The 20487-nt window shown below is 45.0% G+C and overlaps 2 protein-coding genes across 13 annotated transcripts; one reads left to right on the top strand and one right to left on the bottom strand.

The window, feature by feature from the left end:
- Positions 1–372: 372 nt before the first annotated feature.
- Positions 373–1893, top strand: pmvk (phosphomevalonate kinase). Its single transcript, XM_084706319.1, has 5 exons — positions 373–561; positions 685–748; positions 896–1048; positions 1301–1430; positions 1521–1893. The coding sequence occupies exons 1-5, from the start codon at positions 467–469 to the stop codon at positions 1661–1663; spliced, it is 585 nt and encodes a 194-aa protein (XP_084562445.1). The 5' UTR covers positions 373–466; the 3' UTR covers positions 1664–1893.
- On the bottom strand, positions 1880–20177 carry LOC146300796 (uncharacterized). Of its 12 annotated transcripts, none has more exons than XM_084706230.1 (10): positions 19984–20177; positions 18794–18919; positions 12629–12762; positions 11762–11879; positions 11533–11603; positions 10873–10948; positions 7910–7972; positions 7630–7699; positions 7440–7518; positions 1880–3475 (listed from the first exon to the last, which is right to left on the bottom strand). In XM_084706230.1, exons 1-10 carry the CDS (start codon positions 20095–20097, stop codon positions 2815–2817), a joined length of 1512 nt encoding a protein of 503 aa, XP_084562356.1. In that variant the 5' UTR covers positions 20098–20177; the 3' UTR covers positions 1880–2814. The 12 variants fall into 12 exon arrangements, with proteins under 12 accessions (XP_084562356.1, XP_084562346.1, XP_084562364.1 ...); XM_084706220.1 differs by lacking the exon at positions 10873–10948 and adding an exon at positions 10006–10081; XM_084706238.1 differs by lacking the exons at positions 10873–10948; positions 18794–18919; positions 19984–20177 and adding exons at positions 10006–10081; positions 15397–15735; positions 15824–16171.
- Between the last annotated feature and the right edge of the window lie 310 nt (positions 20178–20487).

Below are 20487 nucleotides of genomic sequence, written 5' to 3'. Positions count from 1 at the left end.
ATTGCATTGCAGTTTTCTTACTCTCGCATGAATTTAAAATTTGTATTTTACATTATTTATTGTCCATGGAAAAGATGAATGAAAAATGACTTTATCTCTCACAGCTAAAAATGAGACCCCTATTCCTGCATGTCAATAGTAGAGTCCACAATATGAGGGCGATCTGATGTTACCGTAATTTTACTTTAAAAGAGTAAAAAAAAGACATAATTTCCTGTAGTTTTGTTCAAATCAATTCAAAAAAATATATATTAGAACACAGTTCTATACATACATTTTTTAACTCTTAATGCATTTAAATTATCGCATGTTTTATAAGCAAATAAGAATGTACTTTTACGTGGCGTGCGTATACCATATATTACTGTATCTACGCCATCGTGTCAGTGGTACGATTTCATGTTTGGACTCAAACTGCTAGTGTCAATGATAAGTAAAATGCAATTTCATTATTAGATTCCGTGAGATGATGATGGCTACAGTGGAACCTAAAATTATACTTTTGTTCAGCGGGAAACGGAAGTCTGGGAAAGATTACGTGACTGATTTGATTTATAAAAGGTAGCTTGCCAACTCTTTTCCATGCTCATCTAAGCTAGCAGCAACGTCCAGAATTGTACAGACAGTAGTTTACTTTGCATTCACATTACAGTGTTTAATTTTGCATTCACATTTTACTCAAAGACTAGGCCCTGATGTTTGCTGTATTTTGCGTCTCTCTGGTCCTCTCAAGCATCAATATGCACAGGTCAGTAATCACACCTGCAGTCAAACTGAAAGGAGGGTAATTGCTGGACATAAAGCATCACAGACTGTCAGCTCATAAATTGAATGGAAATGATCCCTTGAATGTGTATTGCATGTTATTCAGTGATCCTTCTTCATTGCCTGTCAGGATCATGGACTGGACTTTGGGGAGTTGTTGGGAGCAGGACAGTACAAGGAGAAGTACCGTGCGGATATGATCCAGTGGGGTGAAAGGCAAAGAGAACAGGACCCTGGGTTCTTCTGTCGACTGGCCATTGAAGGAGCTCAACAACCTATCTGGGTAAGTAGAGAAGAGAGTAAATGCCTACAGAAGAAAAAAACTAACCTAGTCTTACTCCCAAGTGCTCAAAAGATCATTTAAGGGTGTCCACCTTTTCTGTACTGCTTCAGTAGTCCAGCACCTCATTTCCAGAAGAGCCTTTGAGAATTGTATCTGTAAGATCTGGGCTTGAATAAAAGCCTGCACACCAGCCTGAGTACAGCAGAGAAATGTGCCTGTCAATCTTCAGCAACACTACTATGTACTTTGCAGGTTGTAAGTGACACACGGCGCCTGTCAGACCTGCAGTGGTTCTGGCACGAGTACCCCAGTCAGTCTCGCTGTGTTCGGGTCGAAGCTTCCGAGGAGACCAGGAGGGAGAGGGGCTGGGAGTTCACGCCAGGTATACACTTTCTGGTACATTGGCTCATTATATTATTAAGTGCAATAGGGTTTTGGGGAAACCCCTCTATTATCCTTGTGCTTCTTTCAGGAATAGATGATGCAGAGTCAGAATGCGGTCTGGACCAAGGAGTGCAGTTTGATTGGATAATAAAAAATGACAGCACTGCTCCCCCATTGGAAGACCAGCTCCATATGCTCCTCTCATTGGCTAAAGAAAAAACAAGACTGTAGTTGAACACAATGATGACCATCCATCAAAATATGAAGGGACATGTTTGAAACACAAATAATTCATCACATAATGCATTGTTTTCTGTGAAAACATGTGATCCTAGCTTTTATGGACTAAAAGTTAACAGATTGAATGAATAAAAGGTGTGCACTCAAGCAAGTTATTATTTTGAAACCTTACATTAAAGATGTGTAATAATAAAAACAAATAGTCGATTTTGGAATGTCAATATGAATCATGGTTCTTTATTTAAAAAAAAAATCTTGTCAATTTGTGTCATGATTATTACAATGAAAACATCATTGGTAACAAAATGCTTACACTCTTAGCTCCGAGTGAAAAGTTCCAGTTAAAAACATTTGATGCAATACTTTTTACTTGATGCAAATACGATATTTGTATTCCTTTATTTAAATTTTATTATGCTTGCAGCTCACTTCATTTGCAGAAAAAAAAATATAGTTTTAATAATCTATACTGATAGGTTTAGACAATACCCTTTTGTGTTTCCCTTCTCATTGGCCCCTATGCTTCCATTTTGGCAGTGGAACGCATTGTGATTGGCTGATCACTACCCTCCCTACCTACTTCTCGCATCATAACTGAAGAAACAATATGACTGAAAAAAGGAAAAACTGCACATCATCCAAGCTAATCGAATCCTTATGATCTAAAACTACATTTCCTGATCTTAAGGGAAGAACAAATCATTGACTCAAAATGTAACCGTTTTGTTTACAGTAAGTTAAGATGGTGGCCCTTTTGGGGGAATATTTTGGGGAAAATAAAAACCTCACAAATACCACAATGAAACAAAACACCTCCCGTATGAGAAAAAAACCCAACAAAAAACCCCAAAAAGCGAATTCAATCTCCAGTCTTTTCTTAAATATGACAACATAACGACTACACAATAGGTAAGACTTTTGCGATCCCTCTCAAAATTGGCACAGTCACTTATCAATTTAAAAAAGTGCTCTGGTTGAGAAGTACCAGTTGAGGGCAAGTTGTTGGACATTGAATAGTGGGGATTGGAAATAAGATTGAGCAAGTGTTGATATGGGAGGCAGTTATGAATTGGAATGATTTGTTCCCATTCCGAAGGGATAGAAGAGCAGAGCCGAGTTAAGAGTTGCTTTTCTCACACCCTTCAAAAAGAGTTCCAATGGACCCAAAACACATCCCTCTCACCAGGCCAGTAGCCAGAGAAGAAAAGCCTGAAACTATTCGCAATGCTTATGGTGAAATAGCTGACAGGCAAAAGGAAGTTAGTCAGGGAATCACCTCGATGTGAGGAAACACTTAAATGGCACCCCAATCTGGAATGTGTCAAATCAGAGACCGGTGACGAACACTTAAGACGCAAATGCTTGAGTATATGTTGCAGTTGTTGAAGTGAGAAGAGTGCTATGAAGAGACGGACTACAAAAAATGCGGACACTAGTCTGTAGGAAAGCCATAGATACTTGGGTTGGGAATGTGGGAGAAACGTTTCGGCCGTACAGGATGACCTAGAAGGCAAGAAACTTTTGGCTAGGTGTGGACTGGAGAAAGTGCTACCTTCACCAAAAACAATCAAGTCAACCCAATTCCCATCCCTAAACACAGTCCTCCAGCACAGACAGACAATCAAGGCTAGGGCTGGGGTCAGGGTTGGGGGGTGGGGGTTTGGGAGCAGGGATGGTGCTGGGGAACAGGAAGGCCCAGGCTGGAGCTCTAGGGGGTTGTTCAGCAACTGTTCAGCTCCTCCAGGGTCTGGTCCAGGGTGGCGTGGAGCTTCACGTTTGCCTCCTTGGCAGTAGCCAGGGCATCTGCAGCAGATGAAACAAACATCAGTTAGAGGGTTGAGCTTAAGGATCCCAATTCAACCAAGACACCGTTTGTCAGGTTTTAGCTGCACAGATCCACAACAGCTAAATTAGTGACCAATTCTTTGAAAATTAAACCTAGTGGAGCTCACTCTTAGGGTCTGCCAGTCCCCATACAATACTGCCACCACTCTTTGCTGAATGTAAAGTGAAATGTTTTTTTGTAACTCATAAAAATTGTAAAACACCCGTCACTGCCAGCAACATTGCAGCCTTGCTCTGTAACCTCCACTACAACCAGCCACCTCCTGCTTTTTGTTCCTCTTATCTATATGTTTTTTCCAGACAGTGGAAGGATTGTAGATGTGGAGGGAAAGCTAAGGGCCAACGTCTAAACAAATGCAATGCCATATGGTCCTCAATAAATGATGATCAAGTTTATGGGCCTACATATTTGCAGTTTCCCTTTCCAATGACTGAGAACACGCTTAGCTAGCTTAGCATCAGTTATGTGTCAGAGACGAGGCTGGGATTGCTCACCATTGCAAGTTCTTAACTCTTAAGATTCTTTAAACCTTCTGAACAAGTTCCTTTTAGATTGAAAATGAATTTCCTATTATTTATGGAAACATAACATGTTTTTTTATTTTAACCAAGACCAAATTGAGCTCAATGCTAGGTGACGCCGTATGGAGCCACAATTGTCTTCCTTGCACTTAATTTCCACAGCCGTAGGAAATAAATATGGATTTTGGTATTTGCATCACATCCTGCAAGGATCTGTACAATTGGATGGAAAACTACAATTTAGTAGATTCTTGATCAATTTGAGATCTTCTATAGGACGTATGAGTCTGAAGAGGTGACGTTCATATTTGCAGTGTGAGCATATAAAGTAGATGTTTAGTCTCACCAGGGAGCGGTGCCTATATTTAGTTACAGGAAGTCACCTTGGAGCCATATCCTTGGCCGTGTTTCTGACACACTGAAGGTGGTTGGGGAAAGACTAGTACTTTGACTGTACATTTGACACATCAAATAGCCTGAATTTCATATTGATGGATTTGTCAAGATATTTAAAATATTTGCTACTTGTGTCCTATTGATATTTTAACCAAGCTCTGCAAAGCAATATTGCAAAACATAGCCCTGCCCAAATATTTGTGTTCCAACAGCTGAAAATTACAGTATTTGTATACGTACATATCTCCACATGTTATTAATATATATGTATATTAGGGGTGTAACAATACATTGTGGAACAATATATCGCAATATTTTTTTTAACTATGTATCCGAGTTAGGCAATATTTTTACAATATGACATTCGTTTGATCCTATTGGTTGAACTACCAGCTCGCGACCTACTCTGCACCTGCGTCATGTGTGCATTCATTGCATTCACAGAAATCGCTTGAACTGAGTAAACTAAAAGAACTCAACTAATTGTTACAAAGAAAATGATTGAAAATGTTCAATGTTTTGGAAATAAATCTGTTAATTGAATTTCAGTTTCATTTAAAATGTTGTTCAAAATATTGTGATACGTATTGTATCGTACACCCAGTATCGTGATACGTATTGTATCGTGAGCTGAGTGTATCGTTACACCAAATATAAATCAATGAAACTAGGAACTAGCCAGTATTGCATATAAGATGACCTTTGTGTCTGGCCAGTTAAACTATTTACGGTTGACAGGACGAGACGTTAGACCTAGACCCGTCCTGGTCAGCTTCAATGTTATCTGTCAAGACCATTTAAGATTACAGATCTCATGTTCTATTAAAGTAATACGACCATCCGTTTGACAATTAATTAAATCTAGCAAGCCTGACGGAGCATTAAATACTATGCTAGATTAAATGTTATCTTCAGTGCTATAGTCAGTGTATTGTTTATATATTTTGAAGGACACCACTCTGGAGCAGCTATTATGGAATACAGTCATCTGCATACATTGACCATTTCCCTCAACATACTTATTGAGGGATGAGGTCACCAGGTGAGGGGTGATGTAACCTAACTAATGTGAAGCTTATTTGTTCCCATGTGAGCATTGAATTTGTGTTCATCCAGGTAGGTATATCAAGGATTTATAGACGGCTTTCCTCTTTATAGAACCACTAAACTTGGTCCATCATCTTCATGGTATGCAGCACACCAGGATGATGCATGTTGTGATTCCCCCAACTTCCTCTTCTTTGTTTCGGGGTCCAAGGGGGGACCAAAATGGTGGGCTTGACAGCACCATTAAGTTTGGGTGTGTGTCGAACAGCTCGGACCAACCTTAAGTGATGCAAGTGAAGCCAGTCCAAGCCAGAATGCAGAGTGAAAGAACATGACTACAACCCAGAGAGTGTGGACAGCAAACACATCAGTGAACTCAAAAAGCAGACAAGCCAGAACTTTGCTTTTTTTTTTTACCTCCCCCTTTCCCTTCATTAGAGACATAGAACCAGTCACAGATACAGGGTGTGAGAGGAAAAACTAAAAAAAGAGTAACCCAGAAACGCAGCCAGCGTACTGGCTGTAAGTGCCATGACAAAGAGAGAGAGAGAGAGATAGAGAGCGAGAGAGCGAGAGCGAGAGAGCGAGAGAGCGAGAGAGCGAGCGACAGACAGAACACAGTCTAAAGAGAAAGGAAGGGTCAGGCACCGGTGACGAAGGAGGGCAGGGATTCTCTCTAGATGTTCATCAGGAATGAGTCACAAAAGGAAGAGAGGAAAAGCAGGGGGGGAGGAAGGAGAGAGAGAGAGAGAGCACAAGAGAAGGGTGGGGAAGGAGAGAGAGAGAGAGAAAGAACTGGAAACCACAAGCGAAGGGTGGGGAGGGAGAGAGCGAGAGAGAGCAACCGCTGCGGCATTTCAGGCCAGACCGAATTGGAATGGTCAAGCCCACAACCACATTCAGAGTGCATTGGCCAAGTTTTCCCCGGTATCTAACGAGTCCAATTTATCTGAAATAGAGTGGAAGAGCAGCCATTTCGTCATTGAGGGTCACACCATGGCACAGAAACTTCACACCATGGTTAGACTAGCCAGTCGTGTAATGGGGAAGAAACTCAATGCAAATCCGCAGATGCATGCGACTTCAAAACAAACTTCAAAACATGCAGGGACTTGGGGTTGAGATTGTTATCCATGTAAAGGCTTAGTCAAGTTCAAACCTAGAGGGACTCGAGACAATTCAGGCAGAATGGTTAAAGTAAAAACTAAGACCTTAGAATTTGACCTATTCAACGAGACCCATACCACCACACCGAGAGCTAATCAGCTAGTTCCGAATACTCGTTGCTTCTTCCCCAGCTGAAATCTTCGGTGGGTGGACAACCCGAGGGAGGCAGCTGAGGGACACCACGTGTCATATCGAGTGATAACGAGAAGGAAGACATGTCGGACATTTCAGACTACTTTGAAAAGGGGAACTGCTGAGTTCTAAGAGCAGTGTCGAACAGCTTCAGTGAGCACCTTTCAACGTTCGTAGACGGAGATAGGGGAGATTGTTATGCCTTGTGTTGTACTGTTGCCTAGGTTACAACCCACGCCAGTTACATTGCAGAAGTGAGAGAAAAGATATATGGGAGGAATGTCAAGGTCGGTGCGCAAGCTGTAAGCTACGTTGACTTGATAAACTAAGTATGAAATCAACCAAGAATTCCACGGGTGCACACATTGGGCAGATTTGAAGTGTCAACATGCACTTTGCATTTTTTGTAATTACAGTTTAGAAATATGTAAGAGTAGGTATACATGTCATGCGAGTGAATTGCAGCTCATGGTAGTCGTTAAGTTACCGTAGACTTTCCCGCAGTAAAAATCTGCCTTTGTCGTGAAACCTCCCACTTGCATGTCAATAGTTAGCACCTATGCCTCAAAGAGGTTGACCGTAAAAATTCTCGGTGTTGACACCACACGGCACGCAAGTCCAAACCACATCACACAGGCAACACCTAAGGGGTATTTACATGGAGGTCATGTCATTGAGGGCATGGTCCAACTCCTCACTAATGGCCTTGTACTTCAGTTTCTGTGCATAGAGCTCATCTGTGGGTGGACGGAAGGAGAGAGACAGGGATGAAGAAATGAAGACCAAGGAAGGAAGGTTGGGGGGAGGGGGGGGGGGTTGAGGAAGAGGGAAAGTGAGGGAACACCCACCTTCCAGGTCGTCGATCGTCTTCTCCAGTTTCGCCACTGACCTCTCAGCAAACTCAGCGCGGGTCTCAGCCTGTGAGGTGAATCAAGACTCGCTCAGGACAGAAAGCCAGGACAGGTCCAAACACAGGCTCATACACAGGCTCCTCTGATATCAAGGTCGAGTCTCTACTGATGGATCTATACCATAAACTCAGCCAAAGGTTCATTGCATAGTTTTTTTTTTTTTATCCTGCAAGTAAGACACACAGGCAGACAAAGACGGCTTGTTGTGGTTTCTCACCTCCTTGAGTTTGTCGGTCAGGATCTTAATCTCCTCCTCGTACTTGTCCTCTTTCTGGGAGTACTGTAGCAGGAGGGGGGGGGGGGGTGGAGGGGAGGAGAGAAGCCAATCAGAGACATCTGGCACACAGGGGAGTCCCAGGGTTTATCCAGGACAACTCTGCAGAATGTTAGAACAGCCAAGAGCTGCTAAGAGACCCCCAAATTTACACTAGAGATATCTGTTCTATGCATTGCATTCTAGCAGCCGTGGACTGTGCCACATGCCAATCAAGAGATTACAGGTTTAAATCCTCATGTGGCTTTGGGTGACAGTGTCTGCTAAATGAATACATTATGAGCAGCTACTCTCTTGCTTTTCCTGTCAGAGAAACAAGATTAAAAGGATTTTGCGTTGACAAAAGCACAGTTTCACTTCACAAACTGTTTTTGGGTAACATCATAGCTTATCTCTAGCGGAGAATATGAAACTCTAATGAGAACCAGACACTGACTGACCCCCCCCCCCCAGCCCCCCACAGAGCTAACCCGACGGGTGGGGGGGGGGTTCAATCAGCCGAGTCTGACCAAGCATATTTGGGATTCCTAAAGCCTTTTTCAATAATGGAGCACATACACTATCATTTTAGAAGACCTGGCCAAGACCATATTCTCATTGGTGTTTTTAGTGGACACTGGGTCACCAGTGGCAACACAGTCCACCAATTCTCCTCTGCTGACAAGACGACAAGTGGTGTCACAAAAAAAAAAAAAAAAAAGATTTTCTATACTGCCACTTTGACAGCAAGCTATCTGGGTGGGTGTGGGGGGGGGTAAACAGGCAAGAATTAAATTAAACAAACTCGCTTCTCCCGCCAAAATGACATCATTGGCAGAGAGTCACTCTGGCAGCAAGAGTGAGGGAACTTGCTGAAAAGGCCTCTTTCTGCAAGCCACAAAGCCCTGGTGTTGTAGGAAGCTGTGGCGTCACTTTTTAAGGGGGATGGGGGGGGGGGGTTGCATTCTTGCAGCTGCACACTGGGTGTGGCAAGCTAGCCAACACAGCAGCAGGAGTGCGCCAGAGCAGAGAGCCACAGCGCAGACTGCCTCCCTCTCTGCAGACAGGCCTCCGAAACCCATCCTGGGCCCCTCTAGAAGCACCAGAGAAGGGGAGTAGACTGTAAGGGCCTGGGGTGGGGGTGGGGGGCTGTTGTCAAGCAACTGTCCCACTGACTGTCCTGTGAAAAGGCTTTTGTTGGACGTTTCCCCTCTGTTGTTCCAACAACACCAGTTGCATCCAGACCTACACTTTCATGTCTTGACTTAATCCCCGTCTCACCTTTCCAAGAGTTACCAGGTCTTTGCGAGGCTAATTCTGTTACAAATCCCTCCACCCACAGCCCCAGGTCAAATGATGGCTTGTTCTGGCCGCCATTTTGTTTGTTGTCTGTTGACGTCAAAAAAGCGTGCCGCCGACTTGGATCCTGTTATTCTGCTCTCTGGTTGTTTCCACTCAGGTTTTGTCCAAACAAGGGTTGCAATGTAAGGCATGGAGTTACACACTAGCAAACAGGTTCTGGGGTAGGTAGACACTGTTTTGCCTGTATGAGTGAGACATTGTGATCAATAGCGAACCACCAGTATATGCCACTCTACTCTAAATAGAGATAGAGGAAATAGAATTGACCTGTTCCAATTGCTTAAGCACATTGGTGTCATGACACTACTCATTTCCTGAAGTAGCTTTGAACAGAAAAAAATACGTCATTTGAAGAGGTATTTTAGTTATCTTTTAGTCATCGCTGGTAAATCACCTGGCATCCAACAAAGTAAATTGTAGCACGCATACACACAGCAACAAATATCAAATGATTTTATACACCATAGGTCTCTTTTTTCTTCTTTTTTTTTTTTTACATGATCAAAGTTAAAAGAAAGCCTTCCAAAACATATTCTTCATGTTAATGTCCATACAGAACAGTGAACCATGGTATGGATGCCATAGATGAACGTTTGGTTTTCATTGGGACTGACCTGGATAGGGTTTATAGTTACAAATGCATGCAGGGATCGTCACCCTCTTCCCGCCCCCACCCCCCATTTTTCACTCCCCCCTACCTTCTCAGCTTGGGCCTCCAGGGACTTTAAGTTATTGGTGACATTTTTCAGCTCCTCCTCCAACTCCGCACATTTGCTGCAGTATTTATATGCGTGGGATTTTTTGTGCGCGGTTTGTTTGAAGGTTGCGTTTTGGCCAGTGTAGGGATGGGGGAGGGGGTGATGACAGGGAAAGAGGAAAAGATAAAGGAGGGGGGGGCATGAAGGGGCAAAGGTCACAGGTCAAGGAGTAGGCATAGAGTGTGGGGGGGGGGCAAGGAAAAAGACAAGTGACAATGAACGGGGAAAGAGGGGGAAGAGACAAAACAGACGAAAGATTTACAACGAGAAAAAATAAAATAAAAAAATAAAAAACTGGATAGATAGGCATGAACTTTAACCTCGTGTTGACAGAGTGAGACCTCAAACAGTCTCCTGAAAACTAAGACAACAATGGGGCAAAAAAAGAAAATTGACAGTTCTTCTGTAAATCCATGGTACACCACACGAAAATGTCCAGGGTCAAATCCTGCTGGCAGACCTTGGAATATGGAGCGCATTGAGTCTAAGTGATGACGGTTAGATTCATGCACATGGTAGGCAGCGTGTTTGAGAGAGAGGAAGAGGGTAAGGAGAGGAGATAAGAGGGAGCACACGAGGAGGGGCGCGGGGAGGAAGCAAGACCACTACAGCGACCATGCAGTCAGAGGAGCGCAGGGGAGGAGAATAACTTTGCTAGTAGCGAAGGCAGGAGGGCTGAAAATCCTCACAAAACGCCCCCTCTCTCCCCCCTCTGGGGAGCCCAGACAACCCCTTTGAGACCCCCCACCCCTGTAAGGGACCTCCTGGGTCTCCAGTGTGAATGGGAGGGGTGGAAGGGGGCAGTACCTTGTCCTCAGAGGCCTGCAGGCTCTTCAGGGATTGGTCGAAACCCCTCAGCTGTTCATCCAACCTTCGGACTTTGCTGTTAGTGAACGTGGAGGGGGGGGTCACATGACACAAGCGCATGCAAAGAGAGAGAGAGAGAAAAAGAGGGAGCGAGAGAGATAGAAAGACAGATAGAGAGGGAGGGAGGGAGAAGGAATGGTGCACGAATGATATGTCGGTCAGACATGCAGACAACAGGCATATAACCAATGGAGACAGAGGGAGGGACAGATTAGAACTGTTAGAGCATTCCCACTTTTATGCTGATCGACTCTGCTCTGTCTGAGCCGACATAACTTGGGCTACAATTTATGACACGCCATCACTGTCGTAAAGACAATCGGGTGCCGTTACTTTTATAGTCACAAAACCTAAACCTTTACTTCTAATACCAGCCAAGACCAAGAAAAGATCTCTTATACACACACACAGGTGGAAGGAAATCTATGGTTCACGGGGACATAAAAGTGGGCGTGCGACTACTACATGATGCCAGGGCCGCAGCAGTGGTGTGAGCGGTCATGCAGTCAGAAACATTCGACAGAGCATGTACAAGGAGTGTGGGGTCCAGTGTGCGTGTGTGTGTGTGTGTGTGTGTGTGTGAGAGAGAAGGCGACTCACGTCTCGGCCAGCTCTGCCCTCTCCTCTGTACGCTCCAGGTCACCCTCGATGATCACCAGCTTACGAGCCACCTGGAGGGAGAGAAGCAAGGAGACAAGAGGGAGAGAAAGGGGGGGGGGGGGGGGGGGGAAGAGGGTGACCCAATGTGAGAGACATGTAGGTAGGAGAGAGAGCCAATGAGAAAGGTTACGGCTTAGGATGTGCGCGCGTGCGCTCGCGTTCAGCTCACCTCCTCGTACTTCCTGTCGGCCTCCTCAGCGATGTGCTTGGCCTCCTTCAGCTGGATCTCCTGCATCTCCATCTTCTCCTCGTCCTTCAGGGCCCTGTTCTCAATCACCTTCATGCCCCTGGGCGAGGGAGGGGAGGGAGGCAGGCAAGGGTTAGGAAACACGACCCGCAGCTGACCGTTTCGAGATCGTATCGACTCAAACCCGGAGGATTCCCAACTTAAAATGGAGGATTCGTCATTGTGTAGTAGATGGGGACCCATTTTGAAAATCTCTCCTGTGAAGCAGTATCCAAATGGATTAGTCGTAGCGCCCGTGCGAGTAGGGAATGTGACTTGTCCAAAGTCGTCCCTCTACACGGCACTGTTGCTCAATGTTGTTGTAGCTGATGAGGGGCCTGAGCCAGGGGCCTGTGTCCATCTCTCCTGCTAATACCTGATCTCTGATGCAGACTCTTAACGCACACCAGATGTGAGCACAGCGAGGTTAAAGGGCACGGTGTTGGGGTGGGGAGGCCAGGTTTTTGTTCTTTTGTGTGTTTTGACTTTGATCAAAAAGTCTTATTAACATCAACGTCCACCCACCCAGAGTCAGCCTCAAATCCTCCCTGTCTCTCCAAACCCAACACTGCCGGTTCCAACATGAACACTCTCATTGTGACTCTCCTCATCCTACATCCTGTCTGGCGTGGAGCCCTCACAGGAAGTAAAACCACCCCCGCTAGGGGATCAGGAAGTGGCGGTGTCGGAGGAAACCGAAGGTGAATCTCAACACAGTTCAGAGCCGGCTTCCCCCCCCCCCCCCCCTCAAAACCTCCCATCAGGCCCAGAGAGTCTCCTCCTCCTGCCAGCCCCAGCCCCAGCCCACACCTCTCGCTCTCGTCCGCAGCCTTCTCAGCCTCCTCCAGCTTCTGCAGAGCGGTGGCCAGTCTCTCCTGGGCCCTGTCCAACTCCTCCTCCACCAGCTGGATACGCCTGTTCAGGGACGCCACCTCAGCCTCAGCCTGGGGGACGAGGGAGAGAGAGAGAGACACACACACAAAAGAGATGAGAGGCACGGCAGTGGCATTACGTACACGTGGGACCACCCTGGAGGGCCTCTTCCGATATGTTCCTAACGCCTACATTGGATGGCGAGGGAGGAATTCGATTATGTTATGGGCACTCAAAACGTGCAGGCCCGCACTTGATGGGCCTCTTTTACCTCAGGCTGTGACGCGCGTGTATGATGCATCATTCACAGAGGCCTGTTAAAAGGCTGACTACCTTCCCCTCAGTTAGCCAGCGTGCGTGGGAGAAAAAGAGAGGGAGGTGAGCACTGTCCACTGAGCTGTGTGAGTGCGTGTTCTCCGCTACTCTACTCTGCCTTTGTGTAATGGACACCCACTTGTCCTATTGGATTACACCGCGAGTTTGAGAAACACCCCCCCCACCCTCCCCAAGTGACGCTGCGTCAGTCACAGCAGCACAAATTGGGCGCAGCAGCCTACATCAGAATGTGTTGACCCATGCTGGGCAGTAGTAAAGAGCTGAAAGAAATAGAACGAGAGAGAGCGAGCGCAGACAGCAAGAGAGAGGGGCATGAGCTGGACGAACTAAAGGTTAAAGCACTTTGAATGAATGAATGCTACGGTGTTGTGGGGCTGCTAGTCTTCTTATCCCTCCCCCTCCCTCCCCGTCTCTGAGCCTTGGAGCAAGTGAAGAATGTGTGTCAGGAGGAGACAGAGGGCGGCTCTGGGCAGGGAGAACGACAGGAGGCTTACGGCAGCCTTGGCCAGATGGACATGTCACTGGTAAGAAACTGTGACACCCCTCTTACAGCCACAGATTTAAACACTGTCATGGAAATGCCTTGAGCCCTCACTGGAACCGATAGTGGTGCACGCACACACACACAGGCCAAGACAGTACCTGGGTACAACATGGCCCCAAACAATGAATGACCACTTGAGGTCTTGTTCAAAAACAGCCTTTTACTCTTCCCTTGCAACGCAAGAGACAAAGAGAACACCCAAAGGCAACATGCTGAGCGCCTGAAAGAACAACTCTGGCACAGATTGCAAATCGTTGCCATGGTGCTGGCAAGCGGGTGTTGGACAGCCTGCACAGGCAACCGCCCTTCCGCCAACGTGGGCCATCGCCATAGAGACATGCAAATAAGAAACCCCCTTGCACAGCCAATAATACTCATCCCTGCAGAAATGACTTTCGCCTGTTCGGCAGCCGTTAGGCTCATTACTACATTTCCTGTATTGGAGTTTGTGTTTCACAATGTCCTGGTGTATTTTTGTTGCTTTTTTTCTTTTCTTCCATGGTATCTCATCCGAGGGAATTTCTTTGGAAGACGCATGTAGAACGTATGCTTGGAAAGGGTTCATTACTAGTTGGCTTTGGTTTACTCAGGACACGTACATAAAAATTGTGCTTGACTCTTAGCTTGAGTCTTAAGGAGTCATCCCCATTAGCCTGTCCCTAAAGAGATTTAGGCTAGCTGCCTGTGAAGATAAGGGCTCTGTAGGCTTCTCTCCAGAGACAAACAGGTGGCCAAAACGACACCATTACTTCGACAAAGCTCCAAGGCGAGGGAGGATTTACCCTGCGGGAAGAGGCAGAACATTCCTTGACAGGCCAACTTCCTCTTCAACTGTTCTGAGAGGAGGACTCAATCAAACCACCATTTTTTTCAGTCATTGTCATTTCCTTCTTTGGCATCGCCAAAAAAGGGCAACAGAATCAGTTTGCAAGCACACGTCCTGTGTCACAATAGAACATGACAAGGCAGGCGGTTTGCACACCGTCTCACGCCCACTACTCAGGTCCATGCTAGATATGCTAGAAGTTGGCTACAGAGATCTTAAAACTGTTCTTTTACTATCTAAAACTAGAATGTGTGTTAACTTGGGTTGTTACTGTCAAGTGACTGCAGTTGAAACATGTTTGTGTCCCTAGAGAAAAAAACCACAGGGTTGGTCAGGGGCCCATTATCACTGGCCGCATGCAGGGCTTATCTTCCAGTGTAAAGGCAGAAGACCATATGGACATATAGATAAGCCACAGCAATGGCCACGAATGTGAAAATATAACAGAACACATGCTACTACTATAGACCTTCCATGGAATACTATGACCCAGATACCTCAAATACCCCTAAGAAATATACCCCCAAAGAAGCAATAAAGTGGCAATACATTTATCACAGTGCAGCAACCTGGTGCTTACATCACGAGCAATTTGCTTGAAGAGAGCCATAGGAATTTAACGAGTTGTTGAGGGCCCAGCCTCAGGGCAAACATTTGAAATACCAAGGAGGGGAGAATTGCATGGTGAACCTACTAAAACTATGTAACGCATTTGAGCGACATCCTTTTGTCATCCACTGAGCCGGAATGCACAACTGATCAAATGTATTCAATGAGAATTGCTTTCCTGATCACTAGTTGAATATTGCAAGGAGCCACATTGTCAGCAAACAGATAACTCCATGAATGTTAAATAACCCACAACTAGTACGGGGAATTGCAGCCATGGATGAGATGTACATTAGCCTACTAGTACATCATCCCAAGATTCAGAAGCAATGGAAGGTTGGGAGAAGAAAGCGTGGGGAAGGCAAAAAATTATGATTGTTGTCCCATTACCTGTTCCCTGGACCGCTTTTCTTCTTCGACCTGTCTTTGCAAGATCTCAGCTCTCTCCTCAGCTTCATCGGCCTGTTGCTGCAGAACTTTGATTTTTCGCTTCACTGCCTCGATGCTATTGACTCCGGCCATTTTTGAAGTAGCTAGCTAGATAGGTCAAACTTGCAAAAAAAATCCAAATCTGCGCGTTGGTTATTTCACCCCCCAAAACTCGTAGGCTACAACACGGTAGAGGAGACGTTTCAAAAAGATTTGTTCCAAGTCGCTGGCAAACGTCAATGGTTTCCCTGCAGGATGTTTCCCAAACAGACACAGCAACGCCCCGTCAACGAGTCCAAACTGGAAATCAGAACAGAGCCTCGTTTCTTTCAATCTAGCTAGCTAGCAAGTGGGAAAGTTGGCAAGTATACAGAATTATATGCCTTACCTTGAGCAAATCTTAATGACATAAAACGATTACTTCCGAGTGCATTGACTAAAAGCTCAGAGAAAACGAATGATAGCCTGAACTTTAAGTCCAAGTTTTCAGCTCTGTTATAATAGGGTGCTAAGTTGGCTAGCTATCGCGGCTAACAAAGTAAATCCTTTTCTTTACCTCGAATTATAGTCGAATAAAAGTTGATGCACTTTAAAAATCAATCAGAGCAACCGGCTTTTATATCTACGTAACTACTTTAAATTAATTGAAGGAAAACTGCAAGGAAAGCGGCTGTATGGTCTCACACTCTCTCCCTCCCCTTCAGTTGCCTCGCTCCTTTTCTCTTCCTTATTTCAGCACGCTTCCTGTCTACTACGCCCCGTGTAAAGGAACTGACGTAATATACGTATCATCCTCCCGCCAGCTGAATAATGAAACCAAATAAACTAACATTGTTGCTTAAACAAAATACAAACGTCGATTGATTAAAAAATATGTATTATTTTTTCTGTTTAAAATGTTCACGTTTCAAAATAAAAAGTCTGAACACATCTCCGACTTGTTATCACATCTAGTTGTGTCGGGCAATGACTTGGCAGTTTGCTTTATTATGGACCAACGACTCAGTGTTTGGCTCGCTTCCAGCTCTCACAATCTAATGTCGCTGATCATGTGCTTACAGGTTGAACATTTTATCGATAATAAATGCCATCTAACCTGGTATTTATTATCTTGCAAGACTTGTCTTGTCTGCCTCTTCTGACCACTAGGTGTCTCTCTTATACATATTGAGCATGCCTCCAGACCCAGCTGCTAAATGCTGAATTACGTCTTCTATCACCCCATGTGAGTACAAAATTTTGAAAAGCCTAGTTATTCAATTTGCAGAAAAATTATTTGAACCCACTGGCATTTCCAGATCCAAATAAGGTGTCTCTGATCAATTAGGTGACTAGGACACCTAATTGAGAGCTCATCGCAACAATCAACCACCAAATCCCTCGAATACAGCCCCTAATCCATATGAAGCAGTCAACACCCTAAAATTCCAGAGTGGATAACTCCAATTTCGGAGTGTCAGTGACCTTTGAACATCTGAACCCACTACAGCTCAAAGGTGTGACTTAATTAACCCCCTCTGACAAGTCACTGGGCAAACCATGACAACAGTGGTTACACCAGCAGTGACATGACCACACTAACAGTTCTAATCCCTTATTGGATTGTTGTGGGGTGAAGGGGGGTATAGACACTAACCAGTTGTCCAGTCAGACCAACACTGTTCCTATATACTTTTAAACCCACCCAACCCCACTGCATCTGTAGCTTGGTACAGACATGCCAAAGCTCCCAGTGGGGTAGATGACTGGTTGAGAGGGAAGGGACAGATAACTCACTGACCACACACTGCTGTATTCTAGCCCATATCTCATTATGTGTCACCTATAAGCCAAAGTGTGCTATTGGCTTCCTAGAGAGTGTGTATGTCTCTGCACCTGAAGGTGAGTGTGTCTTCCCACATTGTCGCCAGTCTCCGGACACCCTCTGGAGAGACACGGCCTCAAGACATGGAGGGGGTTTTCTGCAACTGAAACTGTGAGTCACAACCCCGGGATAGTTGGTTGGCTTAGCTGTCCTCTGGGCCTTGTGGATCCTGTGCAAGCCAAGCAGTAGATTTGATATCTTTATCCTCTCTGAGATATCTACACCTTCTCAAGGTCTCACACTAGTCAGCACATTGGGAAGATGGCCTTACTTTTGTTCCAGCTGTCATGAAGTGTTTTGAGTTGGCTTTTCTTCACTTCAACAATGATAACTTTTGAAGATATTGCATGGAAATGCTCATTTTTATATATTTCTTTGCATTTTTCAGTTTTTTTACATCTCAACCAATGATCCCTTCTTCTACTATTTTTCAGTACAGCAATGTCACGCGAGAATCCGTAATTAATCACCGGAGCGAGCAAGGTCGGTATCTCATAAGTCATGTCAGCTCGTGTGTTATGTCCCAGCTGAGCATTGTCTTTGTGACACTCTTCACCCCTCCTCCTTCTGACCCCCTTCCCGGGCTCTCCTGTTTTAAGTCCCACTGGTATGTTGGCACGGGGGAGCCTCCTGAGGGCTTTGCCATAACAAGGCAAACTATTACTGCGACAGGTGGGCCTGCTATATCTGGGCTCTGCTGCCCTATATCTGGGGTCAATCACTGTCCTGGTCCTGCAGACAATGACAGGAAGAAGACACTAGAGAAAACCAAGGTGGTAAAGAAAAGGTGGTTGAAATTGAGAACATTTTGGATTGAGGGAAGATAACATTTGAGAGGGAAGTTTAGGGGATTACATACTCGGATGTTTCCTTCTGATCTGTGAACCTCCAGCGGGAGTCATTAATAATCCTGCTCAGATTGACAGGGGCACTATTGGAACTGTCAGTAACTATGTCCGACTGCACACTGACACAATGAGATATCTTTTGTCAGAATAGACCAATTGACACTCCCAAACTTTCAATTGAACTCATGTGGGCGCTGTATCGAGAAAAAGTTGTTTTTTGAAAGTCCGGTAGACCTATGCAGAATTTTTTGATTTATGCCATGTTGGGTGAATATGAGTATAATATATCAAATGAAATCTCTCAGTGAGATCTATTCAGTGGCTAAAGGACAAAACTGAAATCATGACCCATGGATTGCAATTAAAAGAAGACTTAAAGGACTAAAAGTAAATGTGGGGCTTTGGGCAACATTTTTAGGCTAAAAGTTCAGGCTCTTATAAAAACGGATATAATGCATTTAAACGCTTTCGCTCCAAGCTATCGAAAAGAGAATGTGTTTATGTCAAGTATATGCATAATGTATATGTGTATACTAAGTGGGAGAGATGAATACAAGTTTTTGGAAGGGAAGAAACATGTGTTTTAGTGTAGGTGTGTGTGTGTACCATACTGTAGGTGTAAGGTTGCTGGGATTATGTAACTCACATCTGCGGCCTTCTTGTCCGCCACCTCCAGCTTCTCCTGGGCATCCTTCAGGGCTTCGGAGTACTTGTCCAGCTCGTCCTCAGTCCCCTTCAGCTTCTTCTGCATCTGCAGGAGCTCATCTTCATGCTGTGTTCACAGAGAGACAGACAGAAAGTGATAGTGGAAGAAAAGGTGGATGGGGAAAAACATGGATGAGAGACTGAAGGAACGCGGAGATAAAGGAAGAGAAAGTGAGACTACGCCCACACAGAGGGAAGGAGAAGAAGAGCGAACAGGGAGGACAGAGACTGCAAAACTGGAAAAGGGTGAAGGAGAGGAGAGACACCGGCAAAGAAAGAGACACGAGAGGATTGATAAACAACATCCAAAGTTATTGCATATTTCTTACAATTACGGTTATTCAAAGCAGGTCTACAGGCAAGGTGCAGTTGGGTTTGCATGAAAAAAAGGTGAATCGTTTTGAAGACAGTTCATTTTAAAATCTCAGTTACTGAACATGAAGTCATGAGCTAGAGAAATTGCCTTGCTGACAGAACCGCTGATTTTTTTGTTGCCATAATTAGATGTGTGATCTCGAGGCGTGGGTCTCAATCACCCAAAGTCAAATGTTGGGATCGAGCCAGGCCTGATGGGGGTGAGGCTCATGTGTAAAGGCCACAAGGGTATTAATATCCTCAGAAACTCTTCAAGCCCTCCCTGTGTAAACCATTGTCAGTCTCAGCTTCAGTTCTGCCTCTTCTGTTGGATCCCAACCTGGCGACAGGTCATCTGTCTCTGCCACAGAAGAATGCTTGCACGGTCTTATTATAGATTCATGAGGCATTCAGCTGTATGGATGTCGTTTAAGGATCCTGGTGTATAAACCTTGAGTCTGGTTGTGGCTGTCCATCAATTTTGTTTCATGGCTCTTATGAAGGTTGTGTGACAAAATAGCCAGTGCCGTTGAAATGTAAGAAAATAATATTTTTGGGGATAATATCAAATAGCTTTTCTTTCTTAATACTCGTGTGTAAATTGTCTAGGACAAGTTGTCCTTCTATTTTATTTGTTTTATTTTACATTTATTGGTAGTTAACATCACCCACTACCCTGGTGCTACCCTGGTCTAGGTGTTAGCCTGGTCTAGGTATTAGCGTGGTTTGGGTATAAGCATGGTTTAAGTGTTAGCCTGGTCTAGGTGTTAGCTCCACCTGTTTGCTCTTTTCCTCAGCAGCCGTCTTGTCGAGATCAGATTGCATACTCTGTTCCACAGCAGTCTCTTTATCCAGCTTCAGCATCAACATCTTCTTCTTGACGGCCTCCATTTTGGCAGCGTTTGGTTGGACTTGTGAGGATGAGAAGGAAACGTTCCTGGATCAGGAATGAGGGAGGACAAGTTGAAGAGGGACCACACGGACACTTTCAAATGGAGAAGGGTTTTATATCTGAATGTAAAGTTGGCCACTCCCACCACACTTGCCCCTCCCCCCGCCCCCTGAAAATCCATTATTAAACTGCATGTACAAACTTCTCTCTCTCACACACACACACACAAGCAGACTTGCACATCTTTCACCTTGGAGCAAGCAGAGTATTTACTGTCAGGTGATATAGTTGTGTTCCTGACAGCCGTAGACATTCAATGTCAAGGTCAACAGTTGTACATGACCCACATGCATGCAAATACACACACACACAAACACAAACACACACAC

The sequence above is a fragment of the Hypomesus nipponensis genome, chromosome 2 (assembly GCF_054491055.1).
Source record: "Hypomesus nipponensis isolate SF chromosome 2, ASM5449105v1, whole genome shotgun sequence".
In the NCBI taxonomy this organism is placed as follows: Eukaryota; Metazoa; Chordata; class Actinopteri; order Osmeriformes; family Osmeridae; genus Hypomesus; species Hypomesus nipponensis.
The sequence above is the reverse complement of the archived record's forward strand: the minus strand, read 5'-3'. Positions and strand labels throughout refer to the sequence as shown.